Raw genomic sequence first — 19651 nt, 5'->3', positions numbered from 1 at the left:
CCAAACCCAACAAGTGAACCACCTAGTCCTATCTAGTTTGAAAAATGCAAACTACAACTACACAAGGCTTTACTCTTGTCAGTTCAAACCTAACACTTTCTACCAAGCTCAATCCCAAAAATATGCCTCACACACACAAGAATAAACATGGTTTGAAAGAAGGGTTGGTTAAGGGGTAGGGAAACTGATTTTTAATCAGCTACTTGGATCAACAAGAGTGGTGAAAAGGAGAAAGATGATCCAAATATATATATGGTATCCATGAGTTTAAAGCAATGCACACATTGATAATTGAAAGTCAATATTAGGTTCTTATAAATGGGATGGGGGATCCCACTTTGGTTTATGATTTGTGTTTGTCCTGTTTCATTTGAGCTGCATTTCTGTTGCATTCATTTAGCTTTCTGTTCATTACTTGCCTTGCGTTAGTTCAATACTTGCATTATAGTAGTTCCTATTTCTGTTCTAGCTTCATAACTGCTATAATTATTCTGTTCCATTTACATTTAGCATCTAGTTCTTGTAGTTTTACTTTCAGCACTTTACATTTTCATCATAGGATTGTTAGTGACAAACATCCTTTACATTTGGCTTGACTTAGACTCATATGCACATCTTGATTGGTCACAAACACTCAGATAGGATTGACACCTCTTATACTGCAACTGCATAAGGGGAATTGAAACACCTTACCATCCATTCATTCATATCTCACCATTGCATACATTCATCATCCATACCACCAAACAAAGCTAGTTTCAAGCATGCAAGAGGATGTGGACAGTTTCTTCCACAACCCTTGAGGTACCACTATCACCTTCACTTGTAAATACCAATGCATTTCATATTGTGTTTTGTTTTTGATCTTGAATCCTCAATCAAATTTCTTTCACACATAGGACTGTGTGATTTAAGTTTGGGGGAGGGTTTGAGATAGCATTTGACATTGTGTTTTATGTTCTTATTTCAATTTTTTAGCATCATCATGTTAGTATTTGCACAGCATCTAAGGCATAGAAAAACCCTAAAAATTTGATTTTTTTTTGCAAAATCTTTAAAAAAAAAGAGTGTTCATGTATTTTGCATTGCATATTAGGATCTTGTTTAGCATGTTTCATGTAGGATTGTATAATATTTGCATTAGGGATCTATGATGAGTTTGCCTTGTTAGCTTGCTTAATTCACTAGACTAGGATCAATGCCCAAGTTAATAGTACTTTGATGCTAGTTGAGTAGTTAGAAGCATAAGATTGAACCAAGCTTTGAATTCCTGCATTGCATTTGGTCTAAATTGAAGCATTTTATGATTTGACACCATTTCCTACTTATAAGAACCTAATATTGACTTTCAATTATCAATGTGTGCATTGCTTTAAACTCATGGATACCATATACATATTTGGATCATCTTTCTCCTTTTCACCACTCTTGTTGATCCAAGTAGCTGATTAAAAATCAGTTTCCCTACCCCTTAACCAACCCTTCTTTCAAACCATGTTTATTCTTGTGTGTGTGAGGCATATTTTTGGGATTGAGCTTGGTAGAAAGTGTTAGATTTGAACTGACAAGAGTAAAGCCTTGTGTAGTTGTAGTTTGCATTTTTCAAACTAGATAGGACTAGGTGGTTCACTTGTTGGGTTTGGGACTTGGCTGTTTTGAAAAGAAAAGAGGAAAAAGAGAAAGAAAAAAAGGGTAGAGTCTTTAACAGGAGAATGTGCTTAAGCAAAGTCTAGTGAAAGGATGGGAAGTTAAAAAAAAAAATTGTTGAAGATGGGTCTAGTTAAAGAAAAGAAAAGTCTAGCAAAATGCTCTTATGTCTTAACAAGAAGAAGAGAAGAGAATCATAGCAAATAAGTAAGAATCCCCCATCCCTCTCCTAAGACTTGAAAACCAAAAGAGAAAAGGGTGAAAGAGAAAAGAAGAAGTTAAAGGGTAGCACTAGGATCATTTGGATTTAGACTGATAGGATAAACACTTTGGGTACCTTTGGGTAGACAAGGTTTTGTTCTTGTATATGTCTAAGTGTTCTTACCTTTAGCAATCTTCTAAAGCTCAATCCATTTTTTATGAGAGAACCTTGAAAAGTGATAAGCCCCACTCTAAACAGAGACCACCATTGTCTCAAAACCTTTATCTCCAAGCCAAATGAGTTTAAGCATTGCATAAGATTGATTCATGTTCTTGATTAATGAATGTTAAAGGGAATGGTTGATTTGAATGCATGTGGAAATCTAAGGCTCAAATCAGTAAAGGTTGTGATATGCTTGTATAAAATCTTTAAGTACAGCTCATTCAACTTGCATCATAGTACTAGTAACTTGGACATTGATTCTAGATGGTCTATTTGCAAGCTTTAGGAGCTGAGATCCCACTTTCAAACCTCACCAACCTTCTTATGTCTTTTTCTTGAGGGCAAGCAAAGACTAAGTATGGGGGTGTTGATGTTCATATATTTTACCCTGTTTTCCCTTAGTATATTCACATCTTTTTCTTCTTTTGCTATCCATTTTTACCATTATTGCATAGTTTTAGGACTAGTCATGCATTAGAGTATAGTTGCACTGCATTTGCATCTTTTCATGCATAAACAGGTGATTTTGGAGCTTAAGGAGCATGGAAGCAATGCTGAGGAGAAGTGAAGCAAACAAGAGGAGAAAGCAAGAGAGTTAAGGCTGAAGAAACAAGGTCCAGAGTCCCACTCGACCGCCCACTCGACCAGACACTCGACCGTGTGCAGAGAGGGACTCGACCGAGTGGAAGATGCACGAGAGAAGCCAACTCGACCGTTCACTCGACTGAGCACCAGGTCGAGTTGGCCGAGCCGCCTAGCTATTTTGCCTTTTAGCATTTTTAGGGCTTCCACTACTTTTTCTATATAAGGGCATGTACAAGCAGCCACCCAAGGAGTCCAGCTTTTTAGATAGTCAAAAACCTAGTTTTTACCCTTTTGGGAATTATTTCTTTTGCACTTTTATTTTTATTAGATCTTGTACTTCTTTTAAGGGAGAAAACACTAGATTCTTCAATATTGTTCGTTTCATAACTTTAAGAATATTGAGAATTCGAGTTTGATTCTTTCTCCAATATTATAGATCTTTGCTTTATCTTTCATTTCATGCAAGTTTCAGTATTTTCTGGATTTATGACTTTGATGTTCATCATGTGTTCTTGTGAGTAGTAGCTTAGGATCTTGAGGATGGGTTAGGCTGGGCTGTGTTTGAGGTTTGTTTGATTTGGTCAAGCTTGATTGTGGTACAATCTCTTCTAGGCTAGATGTTCTTAATGCTGATCCTATATCTGAGAGGGTAGGATCTGATTTCAAGCCTCTTAGCATCACACCAATGTCTAAGGAGCATAGATAAGGCTAGATCTAGAGACTATCATTAGGCTTGCTAAGAGATTAGAAGTCTTGTTTGATTTTTGACATATTGCTTAATGCCTGCTTGTGTAGATTCTTTACTTTGTGAGAACAAGTCTAGAGATGCATGAGTTTGATTGTTTCTTGCCATGAGAGTGGATTAAACATGTCTTAGAAATATATGTCTAGAGATTAGCTCAAGTTGTTTGAGATTTGTTGACCAAGTTAGATGACCTCAATCATTAGTCCAGCCCATGAATCCCTCCTCAAGGCCTTCCTTGTTTATTGATTTCTAAGTCTTAATCCTGCTGTTTGATCGTTGTTTGATTCGCTTGTGTATTGCTCTGTTTTTCTTGTATTGCTCTGTTTCACGGATTTGTCCAGCTCGACCCTGCACTCGATCTACACTCGATCGAGTGCTTGCTCGAGTTCATCCCCAGAACTTTGGTTTATGATTTGTAGTTGTCCTGTCTTATCTCTTGTCTCATTCTAGTTGCATTTCTGTTGCATTTACTTAGTGTCCTGTTCATTACTTACCTTGCATTAGTTCATTAGCATAGTTTCTATTTCTGTTCTAGCTTCATATTAGTCATAATCATTCTGTTCCATTTACATTCAGCATCTAGTTCTAGTAGCTTTTACTTTCTGCACTTTACATTTCATAATAGGATTGTTAGTGACAAACATCCTTTACATACTTGGCTTAACTTAGGCTCATATACACATCTTGATTGTTCACAAACTCTCAGATTGGATTGACACCTCTTGTACTACAATTGCATAAGGGGAATTGAAACACCCTGCCATCCATTCATCTCATCTTTCATCATTCCATACATTCATCACTTCACCCATACAAAACTTGTGTTTCATCCTTCTTGCTCGAGCGAACCTTTTGCTGCTGGAGCACAGAATCCGGCTGCAAGATAAGATACCCATTCTCCCTCAGTGGCGGCAGCTCCCCTTGCACAGGCGTTTCTCGACCAATGTGAGGCTTGAGTAATGAGACATGAAAAACAGGGTGTATGCGGGAGCTAGCTGGTAACACCAAACGATATGCAACAGCCCCCACCTTCTCAATGACCTAAAAGGGCCCAAAAAACTTATGGGCAAGCTTCTGTGAAGTCCGACGAAGAACCGACCGTTGGCGATATGGTTGTAACTTCAGATACACCCATCCTCCACACTCAAGCTCCACCTCCCTGCGTTTTGCATCTGCCAGTTGCTTGGTGCGGTTGTTAGCCCGTTGGAGGTGTTGCTTTAGTTTATCGAGAATTTGGTCACAGAAGGTCAACTGCTCGTCCACTTCTGCGAGCGTCGAGGAACCCGATTCGTACAAAGGAATGGCGGGTGGCGCGCGTCCATAGAGTGCTTGGAAAGGAGTGGTGCCCGTTGAGGAGTGGAAAGTGTTGTTATACCAAAATTCTGCCCACGACAACAAAGCGCTTCACTGCTTGGGTCGGTTCTGAACAAAGCATCTAAGGAATTGTTCGATGCACCGGTTGACCACCTCCGACTGACCGTCATACTGGGGATGATAGGCCGTGGACATACGAAGCTTGGTACCAGCCAACCTCCAGAACTCCTTCCAAAAGAAACTGACAAAAATGGGATCACGATCACTTTCAATGGAACGCGGAATGCCATGGAGCTTCAAAATTGCAGCCACAAATTTTGCCGCCACAATCTTAGCAGTATACGGATGTGCCAATGGAACCAAGTGGGCGGACTTAGTTAGTCGATCCACCACCACCATGATCGAGGTATGACCGTCGGACTGTGGCAAGCCATCAACAAAGTCCATAGAGACATCCTCCCAGATTTGGTTCGGGATAGGTAGTGGCTGCAACAAGCCGGCTGGTGCCAGCGACGACGACTTCGCCCGTTGACATATGTCGCAAGCCGCCACATATTCCTTCACAATCCGATGCATGGTGGGCCAGTAAAACTGCCTTGCCAGTCGATGATACGTATGGAGTACGCCCGAGTATCCTCCCATTGGTGTGTCGTGATGCTCATGTAGGAGTTGGGTCACCAAAGGCGAGCTAGGGGGAATGATCACCCGGTTCTTGTAACATAATAGCTCGTTCCTCCATGCGTAAGGACACCCTGGTTTGGAGCGTGCTAGTCGACCCATACGCTGCATATAAGCATCCTCCTTCGCCAATGCCCGTATGTCGTCCCACAATGACGTATGTTGCACCGAGATAGCATTTAAAACCGGACTCCCTGGAACACGCGATAAAGCATCAGCGACCACATTGGTTTTGCCTGGTTTGTATGTAATATCATAGTCGTAACCCAATAGTTTTCCCATCCACTTTTGTTGTTCAGGCGTTAAGATGCGCTGCTCAAGGAGATAACATAGGCTGCTCTGGTTGGTCTGTATGAGGAATCTCCTCCCCAGCAGGTATGGTCGCCACGTTCTTATTGACACCACAATGGCCAGCATCTCCCTTGCATAGGTGGACCACGATCGTTTTGCTACTCCCAGCGACCTGCTAATGAAAGCGATTGGTTTCTCGTTCTGCGATAAAACGACACCAATACCACCTCCGGACACATCGGTTTGTATCACAAACGGACTCGAGAAATCCGGTAGAGCCAGTGTTGGAGTTGTGGTAAGTACCGTATTGAGAGCCGCAAAAGCAACCTCTGCCTCTTCTCCCCATTCGAACCCTCCCTTGCGAAGCAAGTTAGTCAGTGGCCTGGCAATTATCCCATAGTTCTGTACGAACTTGCGGTAATACCCAGTCAGGCCAAGAAATCCTCGTAACTCGGTGACATTCGTGGGTGTTGGCCAGTCAAGCATAGCTTGGATCTTGGTTCGGTCCACCTTCACACCTTCGTCGGAGATTATATGTCCCAGATATTCCATTTCCCGCTACCCAAACTCGCATTTCTTGAGCTTTACGGCTAGTCGATGCTTGCGTAAGATAGCAAAAATCTGCTCCACGTAATGCACATGTTTTTCCCATGTCGCACTGTAAACAAGGATATCGTCGAAACATACTAGCACGAACTGGTGGAGGATGGGCCTGAAGATGTCGTTCATAAGCTCTTGGAAAGTCGATGGTGCATTGTAGAGCCCAAACGGCATGACTAAGTACTCACAGTGGCCGTTGTGGGTTCGAAATGCGGTCTTATGCACATCTCCGGGATGCATTCGCACTTGGTGGTATCCAGAAGTCAAGTCCAGCTTAGTGAAGAAAGCAGCCCTATGGAGCTCATCAAGCATGTCATCAACAATAGGGATCAGAAAACGGTCCTTAATGGTGACGGAGTTGAGAGCCCGGTACTCCGTATAGAACCGCCACGTCCCATCCTTTTTCTTGACCAAAAGCACTAGTGACGAAAAGGGACTAAGACTTGTGCGAATGATACCAGCCCTCAGCATCTCGTTTACTTGTTTCTCGATCTCATTTTTCTGGAAATGGGCGTACCGATATGGCCTGACATTGACCGGGTCTGTTCCTTCTTTCAACGGAATGTGATGCTCAATGTCTCTCTACGGCGGTAGTTGCGTTGGTGGTTGGAAAAGGTCGTCATACTCCTTGATCAAGGGTCGAATGCACTCTGGAATGATCCGCTCCTTCTCTGTCGCCTCGGCAATATGTATGGCAAACAGAGATTGTCCCTGACGAGCCTCTTTCTCCATCTCCTGCGGACCGCCGACTTGAAGGTTTGGTTGTATTCCTCTGAGTTTGAATGTCTCCCCTCCCCATTCGAACTCCATCGTTTGCTCCTTCCAGTCACAGACCGTTGGTCTTAGGCACCTCAACCACTGTACTCCTAAGACCATGTCTAACCCCACAAGGGGTAGAGCATATAGCGTCATGGTGAAGTCCACTGCTCCGAAGCCCATCCTGACCGATTCGAACTTGCTTTAACACTGCAATGGCTTCCCATCTACCACCTTCACTACAAACGGTTTCACCGGTGTCAGATCAATCCTCAACTCCCTCGCCGTTCTTTCACTGATGAAATTGTGCATGGACCCGCTATCGACCAACGCCGTGAGGTGATGTTTGCCAATGCAGGTTGACAAGCGGATTGTCTGTGATCCACTCCAACCCGTTAGTGCATAGGTGGTGATCTCTGGAGCTTCATCATATCTCGGCTCTCCCTCCACTTCTTTGTCTGAGTCACTGTCGACATCTCCTTCTCCCTCCATGACAAACAGTTGCGGTTGCTTGCACCTATGACCTGGAATATATTTCTTGTCGCAGCTGAAGCATAGGCCTAAACTCCTCTTTTTCTTCAACTCATCCCAGCTCAAACGACGTGGTGCTGACGACGCTGATTCTTTGGTTTTAGAGTCAACTTCCCTGGGCGATTCGACCCGGTTACCCATCAAGGGTTGCTGGAACCGAGATGTAGGCTTGCCGTAGCTTGTCGCTGATGGACTACTACTGAATCTCTTCCTCCCGCGCTGCATTTGTTCGTCTTTAAGTCTAGTCAGATTCAGAACTTCCTTGAGCGTCTTTGGCCTGAACATTCGGACGCTGTCTGCGATAGAATAGTTGAGCCCTCCAACATAGGTACCAATCAACGCCTTTTTGAGTCCACTTCTCTACCTTGTTATGGAGTCTCTCAAATTCTCTTTGGTACTCTGGCAACGTCCCCTTCTGCTGAATCTTTGACAGTGCTTCGTCGAAGTCCTCCCCGTCGGTAGGCCCAGAACGGACCCACAACTCTTCTTCGAACACTTGCCAAGTCAGTGGAACCCCGTGTTGCAGCAACCCTTTCGCCGTTGCCTGCCACCACTCATTCGCTTCGTCCTCAAGTGGCAAGAAGCGAACTGGACCCTCTGTTCTTCCACGGTACCATGGTAATCAAAGTATTGTTTAACTTTGCTCACCCATGACGTCGGATCACCCTCCTTGAATCATGGGAACTCAAGCTTCACCAACCTCCCACCTGCGAATGGATTAGTGTTGTCCGTTCGAAACAACGTCCAGTTGGTGTCTCCACGTCTCTCCTAGCGTTGAGCACTTCCTCGGTCTTATGAAGGGGCACACCACCATCCGTACAACCAACCGACTGGGCCGTCCGTACAACTGAGACTCTCACGAGTCCGGTCCATTAAGGAGAGCCTCCAACGGTCGTATATCCTCGAGAACCTTCCATTGAGAGCCGTTGGGCAAGTTGCACAAGTGGGAAGTCAAAGGAAGAAGTCACATGTTAGATTAAGGAGATGTCACTATCTTTATGTATATTCGTGCATAGAATCCTAGGGAGAATATCCTCTTTGTATCTCTCTATATATGGTTTGTAAGTATGTTCTAAATGAAGTAAGAAAAGAGTTTATCTCTCTTTCTCCAACATACTCTCTCTCAATAGCTCACTCTCCTCACTCTCTTCCTACTCTATCTGATTTCATACTCTTGGTTACACTCAAATCATTCTTCTTTAATTCTTTCATGGTATCAGAGCAGATTGTTCCTATTTCTTGACTCCATTTCCATCACAATCTTCCGCATCAACTCTCTTTGTTCTCAAAAAAAATCTTTGTTCTTAAAACTCTCTTTCTTTTAACCGTTAGACAAACACTTAAACCAACGATTTTACCATGGAAAACACCAAAACCAAGATTGTTCCGGTTACTCTCAAAGGAGAGAACTACTTACTGTGGGCAAGGACCACGAAGACAGTCCTATGTGGCCGAGGACTTTGGTCCCATGTTGAAACGAGCGAAGCTCCAAGTGGTGAGACCACCAAAGAGGGCAATGATCTTGTCGCGGATGAAAGAAACAAGTGGTTTCAAGAAGATCAAGGAGTTCTAGCCATTATTCAGAACTCTCTAGATGCTCCTATCCTTGAAGCTTACTCCTATTGCGAAACCGCAAAGGACTTGTGGGACACTCTTAAGAATGTCTTTGGGAATGTTACCAGTGTGAACCGAATCTTTGAGATTAAGAGAGCCATCAACAATCTCAACCAAGAAGACATGGAGTTCACCAAGAACTTTGGGAAGTTTAGGTCCCTTTGGGCTGAACTAGAGATGCTTCGACCGGGGACAATAGATCCGGCCATCTTGAACAAGAGGCGTGAACAAGATAAGGTGTTTGGCTTACTCTTGACTTTAAACTCTTCCTACAACGACCTTATCAAGCATATCTTGCGATCCGACAAGCTCCCTAGCCTCGACGACGTATGCAACTAAATTCAATAGGAACATGGTTCCATGGGGCTATTTGGAGGCAAGGGGAAGCTAGTAACCGCCAATAAGGTAGAGATGGCCTCCGCGAACAGAAACTTCTACAAGCATGATGATAAGAACACACCATTTTGCGAACACTGTAAGAAGACTGGCCATTTCAAGAGTCGCTGCTGGATTCTCCATCCTCACCTCCGCATAAACCGTGGAGGAACAAGCCAAGGTGGACCGAGGGCTCACCAATCGAACATGATAGGAGAGGCGACTACCTCGACACCAAGTGGCCAAGCTCTTGAGGGGAATGGAGCGGCGTTAACGGCGTCTTCGGAGCTGGTGAAGAAGTCGGACCTTGACGCTCTCATTAAAGCCCTCAAAGAGGCGTCCGGTAACTCTAATCTTGCCTCAAACTCCTCTAAACCTCTTATCATTGATTCTGGAGCTTCACATCACATGATTAGTGACTCTAGGTTGATTAGTGAAATTGAACCCGCAAATGGTAGTGTAGTTATTGCTAATGGTGATAAAGTTCCGGTTAAAGGCATTGGTAACTTGAAACTATTTAACAAAACCTCTAAAGCATTTTTCCTGCCTACCTTCACTTCAAATTTATTATTAGTCAAGAGAGCTACCAATGATCTAAATTTTTATGCTATATTCGGTCCTAAAGATGTTCATTTTCAGGATATTGACACAAGTAGAGTCCTCGGCCAAGGAACATCGAAAGACGACCTCTATGAGCTTGAGGATTTGAACTTAGCTCCTTCTAGTTCCTCTTGTTTTAGTTAAATTATCATTAAGGCTAATAGTGCTATTTGGCATGCTAGACTAGGACATCCTCACTTTAGGGCATTAGAACTTATGTTTCCTAATATGTCTTTTAAGAATGAAAATTGTGAGGCTTGTATCCTTGGTAAACATTGCAAATCTGTTTTTCCTAAGTCTATTACTATTTATGAAAATTGTTTTGATTTGGTTCATTCTGATGTTTGGACATCTCCTTGCTTATCAAGAGAAAATCAAAAGTATTTTGTTACTTTTATTGATGAAAAATCAAAATATACTTGGTTGACTTTACTTCCTTCTAAGGATAGAGTTCTTGAGGCTTTTACTAACTTTCAAAATTATGTTACTAACCACTATAATGCAAAGATTAAAATTTTAAGATCAGATAATGGTGGAGAGTACACAAGTCATGCCTTTAAACAACATCTAGCCAAACATGGAATCATTCACCAAACTAGTTGTCCATACACACTACAACAAAATGGAGTGGCTGAGAGGAAGAAAAGGCATCTCATGGAGGTAGCAAGGTCTATGATGTTTCACACAAGGGTTCCAAAGCGTTTTGGGGAGATGCCGTACTCGCAGCCTGTTATCTTATCAACCGCACACCAACAAAGATCCTTAACGACATATCCCCATTTGAGGTATTAAACAAGGAAAAACCTACGTTTGATCATTTAAGGGTGTTTGGTTGTGTTTGCTATGTGTTGCGACCAGGTGAACTACGAGACAAGCTTGATGCCAAGAGCATTAAAAGCATGCTTATAGGCTATTCCACTACACAAAAAGGGTATAAGTGCAGTGAGCCGGAGACGAGGCGAGTCCTTGTATCTCGTGATGTCAAGTTTGTGGAGTCACAAGGGTTCTATGACGAGAAAAACTAGGACGAGCTTTGCAATCTATAAACCTCACCATCCAACCGGACACGAAACCTACGCGTTATCCTTGAGCGGCTAGGCATTGAAAATGATTGGGTCACCAACGAACCGGCCGGGTCAACATCACCAACACACCCTGAGCCATCTATTGAACCTGATCTTGATGCATCAGACCCACCAACAAATGCATCTCCACCCGAGGAATCGCCTACAGACGAAAATGCCGAGCCGCCTCTTATTGATGAAGTTCAGGCCGAGGAACCAGTCACACAAGAAAGTGATGACTCTGATGCTGGGACTATAGTTCCTCTTAGACGGAGCCAACGCCTGGCCGTAACACCATTATGACACAGCCAACGGATTGACTCGCAGCACAATCTGGTATACTACAACAACATGGCCGTTGCACACCCTATTCAAGCCGTGTGTTCCCTTGCACATTTTCCTAAGGATCATCAATTCTTCCTTGGCCATATTGACGAAAACTGGATTTCACGGACCTATGATGAGGCTAAGAACCACAAGGTATGGCGAGATGCGGTTGATGCCGAGAACACGGTGCCGAGAACACGGCCATGGTTCAAAATTTCACATGGGACGAAGCCGACTTACCCAAGGGCAAGAAGGCTGTAACGTCACGATATATCTTCACGATCAAGTATAAGAGCAATGGGGAGATAAAACGCTATAAAGCGCGTCTTGTAGCTCGGGGATTCACGCAAACGTATGGGGAGGACTATCTCGATACGTTTGCTCCGGTGGCTAAGCTTCATACTGTTTGAGTGGTCCTCTCTCTCGCCACAAACCTCGATTGGGAACTGTGGCAAATGGATGTTAACAACGCCTTCTTGCAAGGAGAGCTTGAAGACGAAGTATATATGCGGCCACCACTGGGCTTAGAAGACACCATTGGTCTGGGAAAGGTCTTAAAACTCAACAAAGCGATCTATGGTTTGAAACAGTCTCCAAGGGCATGGTACCATAAGCTAAGCACCACACCCTATTCACATTACCGAGCACCAAAGGTATAGTGGTCATTCTAGTATATGTTGATGATAGAAGTGACACGGTAGGTATTCAAGATACTAAAACTTTCTTGAAATCAGTCTTTGACATAAAAGATCTTGGAGAATTGAAATATTTCCTTGGGATAGAAGTATATAGATCGGATGAAGGATTATTCTTGTCACAAAGGAAATATGCGCTTGACTTGTTGAGTGAGACAAGTAAATTAGGATCAAAGGCAGTGACAACACCTCTTGAAGAAAACTACAAGGCTGGAGGACAGGGGGAGCTCAATACAGCTCCATTCAAGGATGTTAGCCTCTACCGACGCCTAGTAGGTAAGCTTATCTACTTAACCATCACACGGCCTGACATTTTCTTTGCTATGAACCAGGCGAGCCAGCAAATGAAGAATCCGACGGTCCATCACTGGAACATGGTGACCCGAATCCTTAAATACATCAAAGGCTCGCCGGGACAAGGCATTTGGATGGGGCGCAACAAGAACACCGAACTAGTAGCCTATTGCGATGATAACTATGCCGGAGATCGTGGAGACCGCCGCTCTACCACTGGCTACTGCACGTTTCTTGGAGGGAACTTGGTCACTTGGAAGAGCAAGAAGCAAAATGTCGTATTGCTTTCAAGTGCCAAATCCGAATATAGAGCTATGAGGAAACTTACAACGGAACTGATGTGGCTCAAGGCTCTTCTCAAGGATCTTGGAATTGAGTCAACAAAGCCAATCACAATGCATTGTGATAATGAAGCTGCCATTCATATTGCAACCAATTCGGTGTTTCATGAGAGAACCAAGCATATTGAAGTGGATTGTCATAAAGTTCGAGAGCAAATCAAGCTTGGAGTTGTCCTACCGTGTCATACTGAAAGCAAGGAAGAGCTTGCTGACATTCTCACCAAAGAAGGAAGTTCACAAGTGTGTGAATACATTCACTCGAAACTTGGTCCCATGGACCTCACTCGTCCATGAGTTCCTAGCCTGGCACCTACACTCTTTTTCCCTTATGTATAGTTTTTCCCAAGAGGTTTTCTATACTAAGGTTTTTAATGAGGTGGGTGCCCATGTTGTCAAGCTTGACCAATGTCTTAAGTCAAGCTTGAGGGGGAGTATGAAGGAGCACACCACCGTCCGTATGACCGTACGGACGTTTGTACAACCAACCGACTGGGCCGTCCATACAACCGAGAGTCTCACGAGTCTGGTCCATTAAGGAGAGCCTCCAACTGTCGCATATCCTCGAGAACCTTCCATTGAGAGCCGTTGGGCAAGTTGCACAAGTGGGAAGTCAAGGGAAGAAGTCACATGTTTGATTAAGGAGATGTCACTATCTCTATGTATATTCGTGCATAGAATCCTAGGGAGAATATCCTCTTTGTATCTTTCTATATATGGTTTGTAAGTATGTTCTAAATGAAGTAAGAAAAGAGTTTATCTCTCTTTCTCCAACATACTCTCTCTCAATCGCTCACTCTCCTCACTCTCTTCCTACTCTATCCGATTTCATACTTATGGTTACACTCAAATCATTCTTCTTTAATTCGTTCAGATCTTCCTGGCTACTCATCACCGATTCTGCTAGACGGTTGACAGCGAGTTCCAATCACTGAAACTTTTCTGCCATGCCCTCTCGCATTTTGACGATCTCGTCCTGCATATCTCTCAAGTTAGCCTCCAAGTCCTTGATTCTCTCCTTGTTACCCATGCTTGACACCACGCCAGTGGTCCGGATCAAGCCCCTATGTTACACTGCTCTGATACCAATTGGTAAGGTCCCAATTGGCGTTTACACGAACACGACACAAGATATTTGTTTGGTAGTTTACACTGTTCATGAGATCAATCTAGATAACGAGGGTTGGGTTTCCTCTGACGAACGGGCCGGACTGCTACGGTCAAACCTCTCTCACGTTCCCGCGGCTCATCATTGCTCCTTGACCATATGAATGCACTTCTCGGACTCCTCAGAGTCCATGGCTGGCCTAGCGGTCTCCCTCTTGCCGAGGTCACGCCAAATCCTCTCGTTGAGGAGGGAAATTGAGTCACTTTCCGCTAACTCTGGCTTCTCTCTCCATCTGGTAGGTTTTGCGGCAGTAGAGGAGAGAGAGGAAACAGTGACGACCAGCGGAAGAAGAGATGATGAGTGTCGGGTGATGGAGGAGCGCCTGAGCCTGAGAGAGAAGAGCCTCCGCGGCGAAGGAAAGGAGCAGAGCTTGAAGACGAGGGGTATAGTAATCGGGTTGGGATTTGAGAGCAAAGATGTCATCTTTAACAAAGAAAGAAGAACCCCAAAGGTTTTAGATTTACAAGGGGATAGATAATGAAGAGAGAGAGTGTGAAGGAGATGCTTAGCGCTTTTAGCTTAAGGGTGGTTTACGCTTCCAAGCACACATTTTAGGATTTGCGTGGTTGAGCAAAAAATTGTACATCATCCATCCAAACATCCCTTAATAAAAAAACTGGCAATTTTATCCCTTGATTAAGATTATATTAATGTTCCAACAACGATTTCATTCCAAAGAGAAGAATACTATTCAAATATACTACTACAGTACAAATCTTCATCTCCAGGGTTGTTCTTTTGTTTCGGGGACACTTCTTAATCGATAACATATGCTTGCATTGATTTATTGCTGTAACAGATTATACGGTACCACCTCCCATGAGTTATGAATGCTACACATTACATTACATAGGAGAGTTGTTTTTTTAGGTTACTGGCTTTTAAACATAGTAAATCATGCCAACTTCAATGGGGCTGATGTGAGGAACGTTGAGTGCTACAGCTGGTCCTCTGCAGTTCTTCCTCAAGAAAGAATAGCCAATATCAATCGTCATCTTCTTCAACCAGGACAATGATTTCCTCGATTTCACATATGAGTGACCCATTATATATGCTACACCCGCCTCTTTAGCTCGTATTAGATCCATTAGCTCTTCCCTCACAGAGGACTCCATCCCAGCAGCACCACTTGACAGCGTTTACCTGAACCTCACACGCCGCCTCCTCACTTGCCCTTGTGGATACTCATCCTCGTACACTAAGCGCAAACTCTGCAGGGTCATGGATTTACTACTGCTTTCTAGTATGGTGGGCTCAGCAAAATCATTCTCCTCTGAAACCGCCGTCAGGATTGAGTTAGAGAGACTCTTCTGACTGCTTAAAACTGCCATTCTCCCATCATAGGATTGAGACTCAGAAGAAGCCGAGGAGGATTGTTGGAGGTCGCTTGCTTCCATCTGGATGAACTCCGCTATGCTCTGTACAAGCTGATTCTCAAAGTCCCCGTCTTCCCGTTGAATGTCCTTGTACCCGTACCTCACTACGCACCTGTACATACGATAAGGCTTGGGGCAAACACGCCCAATGAGATAGCGTTCCTCAGGGGACACATGAGGCACTGGAGCTGATTTCACACAAACAAACACCACGACTTTACGGAATGCCGGGAGATTGGTGACAAAGTGAGAGAAAATTGCAGGAACCCCAGTTGCAAGTTCTGAGTATACGAGTCCTATTCCAGGCACACGTACAATACCAAGACTAGGTCCTAATCCCAGCAACCACTTCAACGAAACTTTGTTATGAAGATCAAAGCTGTATTTCCTGCGGGTCCCATAGTGCCACACATACATGGCAATCATAAGTATGAACGCAAGCACCAAAGGCACCCAACCACCTTCGGGAATTTTCATGAGCGCTGCTGAGAGGTAGGCACCTTCAATTATCCATAGAGTTCCAAGAAACAAAGCCGCTAGAAAAATACTCTTCTCCCAAACCACAACTATGACAAGAGCCACGAAAAGCGTCGTGACGAACATTACTATCATGCATGCGAGTCCTGTGGTGAGTAATAAGAGAAACACCTATCAAGAACAATCAGATGGGAAAAAAAAATAGTTTCCAATAATAATATCATAAAGTGTACCGTAGGCATTTCCAATCAAAGTTGTGTCTCGAAAGCCTATAGCTATTGCAAGAGTAAGGATCATTAGGATCCAGTTGATCTCTGGGATATAGATCTGTCCATATATATGTTTCCAAGTATGGACTACTTTGATGCGTGGGAAGCACCCAAGGACATGACATTGTTTGATTGTTGAGAACGTAGCGGTTATCACAGACTGACTGCCAACAATGGCTGCAAGCGTGGCAATGACAAAGACAGGCCAGAAAACAGTATCTGCATAATGGACCAGGATCATGTAAAATCGTCATTTAGCACAAGGAAAATAAGTGAATATTAAACACTGGCCGTGTCAGAATGAATGAACCGGGGATTGAATCGTAAAAGCTGTTAGGAATAGACCACCCGAGGTTCTTTGACAAGAGAGCTGTTTGGCCCATGTATTGTACCACCAGACAGGGGTACACGACAACAGCGAAAGCTAGCTGCACAAAACAAAAGGAAGAGAATGTAAGAAACAAATTAAGCTGTGAAACCAGCATGGACTTATATTGATGGATCACTGGCAAGGTTGACAGATAAAATAACTGATGTACACCACTAGATATGCAACCTCTGCTTAATCTGATTGAGAGCGAGGTGAAATGGCCAAGATTTGCAAACATAGCCTCAATACCTGATAAAACAGTGATAGTTACTTTAGCGAACCAGCTCACTAGACCATTCACAACAAAAACAAAACAATTTTATGGTTATGTCTTGATCCAGAACCAGAACTACCTGTTACAGAAAGAAGAACCCCTCCAAGGGAAATCCATCCAGCTTGACCAGTCACTCTGAAGAATTTGATGATATAAAGCGGGGAAATAGCATGTATAATCTTTGGATTCCAGTGTATGATGTTGTATAAACCAATGAAGAGTATTGAAATAAGCCAGATTATCACAATTGGTGCAAACATGAAGGCCACCCTGTGAGTACCACAGTGTTGTAAAGCAAAGAGTCCAACCAATACGACACAGGCAAGCACCAGAAGTTCGCCTGCAGTGGATTAAGAGAAGACCTTCAGATATCCCTCCAAAACAAAAGAAAGTCCACAAACAAGATACAAGCACATGGTCCGAGTAACACGCATTATATACCATCAGTCACTTTCTTCTCTGTAGCTTCCAAGCCTGACATGGACGACATAACTGAAAGGAATCAGGAGTGTGATTAAGTCACCAAACAAACAAAAAACCATACTGATGAATGAAAAAAAGAAGAATGCTCACGAAGAAGGTGGGTGACTTCAACTACAAGTAAGAGCAGATGATATTGAGCAACTCCAACTCTGAATATAATAATATGTAGGAGGGAGGCAGGCATACTTTACCTTATATAGCTGGAGTCAGAACCCCATCTCCTATGACTATAGCAGCTCCAAAAAGTAGAAGGACGAGCAAAGCGGTCCTCAGGCTTTTGTCCTTTTCAAGAAATCTTCTAAAGCGAGATGAACCTCCATTACCCGTGGACGGACCAAACTTGTAAGCTGGGAGCTCTTCATCAGCAGCTTGCTGGTTAGGAAGTAATCTAAGCTTTGCATGCCTACAAAGCAGCGAATAGAGAGCAAATGTTCCGCCTAGAGAGGGAAACAAAAAAAAGGGAGAAAAAGACTGTATCATGCCGAGGCTCTTAAAAAATTGGCAGCAGAAGGAAAAATAAAAGTTGAACAGAGGAGGTTGCTCGTTTCCTACACTGCACCTTCTCCATTATCATCGGCACTGAGTAAAAGAAGGTACTTGAGAAGAGGAATGAGGGTGAGGGTAGGTACTTGAGAAGAGGAATGAGGGTGAGGGTCCAGAAAATCAAAGAAAGCACCAAATACAGTTTCCTCGTTCTGATGCTTATGCAACTTTCCAATAAATGTGCTAGGAAAGACATAAAGAGGAGATGTACTGAGGTTACCGTAGACTACACCAAAACTCTGTTAGGCCAAAATCAAGTTCCTCGAGCTTGAGAGATTAATCCACGACAGCTGAAGGAACAACAAAACAATTCAATAACAGTAAGTCGGAAAACGGAAAACAGAGCAACAGCCATAAGAAAGCTACAGTCTTTTTTATTATGATTATTATTATTTTTTTTATGTATGAATGGTAAATTATATTCATCAAAAAAATAACATTGGTCCAAAGTTGGCTTTACATCTTAAAACAACGTTTTAAAAGCAGAAAAATTTTAAGAGTCTGAGTTGGCTGAAAGAGGATGACTTTGCAACCAGAGTTGAAGGCCACTCTCATAGCCAGAGGTGATGTCAGCGTGAGTAAACGATTACGGACATGCTTGTCGATGAAGCGGCAGAGGGTTGATGATGGAGTTGGAGCTTCGGCATGCCTTCGAGCATTACGTTCCCGCCATAAATTGTGTATAGTAGATTGAAAGACATACGGCAAGACAAAAAGGTGAAGGCGAGGAGTAGAAGAGTCCACAAGCAGAGGAGCCAAAGTTGCCCAGGACTTGGTGAACCGAACCCCCAGCAACTTCTGAACCAGAGCAGACCACACGTTTGAGGAATAGGAGCAGGAGAAAAAAAGATGTTCTCTCATTTACCCATAACCCTGACAGAGAACACAATCTCCATTTGCAGCAGCGTTTCACTGAACCAACTTATCGTCAGTAGAGAGCCTATTATGGTAAGCAAGCCAAACTATAAAGGAGAATTTAGGTGTTGAATGAGTGAACCAAATTCCTGCAGACCAGGCACAGGGAGCGTTTGGTTGCCGTATCAAACACCAAGTATCATAGGATGTGAATTTATTCTTAAAAGAACCATTCTTCTGTTTCCATAGTGAATGATCACCACCTTGAAGTTGCACTGATTGACGGATAAAGTCTAGAGCATTCTCAATCTGATTCAGAATGTCAACATGGTGCCGACGTCTCTGATGCGAAAGAGCCTCTGCCACAGTACTCTGCTGTGGTATCCCCATATAAATACTTCCCCGGTTCCCAAGTTGAGCAAACAGCTGACCAATAGGGCTCTAAACATCAAACCAGAATGATGTTTCAGTGCCAGATGATATCTCCTTTTTATGTAAATTTGCAGCAAGGTCACAATACTTCAGGATCTTCCTCCACATCCATGATCCACCAACGCTCCTCTCATTAACTGACCAAAAGGAACCAGTTCGGATCAAGTTCCTTCGAACCCAGTTGACTCAAAGTGAGTTACTAGCAGACACTAGTCGCCAAATGAGCTTCAAAATACACACTGTATTCGTATCCTGCAAACGACAAAGCCCCAAACCTCCCTCATGCGCAGGTTTACACACATCAAGCCAAGAGATTTTGGCCTTTTTTTAGATCCGGTTCATACCACAATAATGCCGAGAAAAGACTATCAACTCCTGAAGGCATCATTTTGGCAAACGGAAAGCAGAGAACCAGAAGTTGGTTAAACTAGATAACACCGATTTAATCAACTGAAGCCGGCCTGCAAAAGACAAGAACCGACCTGTCCAGCAGGAGATACGACTACGAATACGCTAAAGGAGTGGA

At 43.4% G+C, this 19651-nt stretch overlaps 1 protein-coding gene and 1 pseudogene across 1 annotated transcript; one reads left to right on the top strand and one right to left on the bottom strand.

The window, feature by feature from the left end:
• LOC109129941 (uncharacterized mitochondrial protein AtMg00810-like) lies at positions 12007-13175 on the top strand. Its single transcript, XM_019238988.1, has 2 exons — positions 12007-12130; positions 12286-13175. Exons 1-2 carry the CDS (start codon positions 12007-12009, stop codon positions 13173-13175), a joined length of 1014 nt encoding a protein of 337 aa, XP_019094533.1.
• Positions 14928-19237, bottom strand: LOC104759759 (annotated as a pseudogene).

Source organism: Camelina sativa, chromosome 17, assembly GCF_000633955.1.
Source record: "Camelina sativa cultivar DH55 chromosome 17, Cs, whole genome shotgun sequence".
In the NCBI taxonomy this organism is placed as follows: domain Eukaryota; kingdom Viridiplantae; phylum Streptophyta; class Magnoliopsida; order Brassicales; family Brassicaceae; genus Camelina; species Camelina sativa.
The sequence above is the reverse complement of the archived record's forward strand: the minus strand, read 5'-3'. Positions and strand labels throughout refer to the sequence as shown.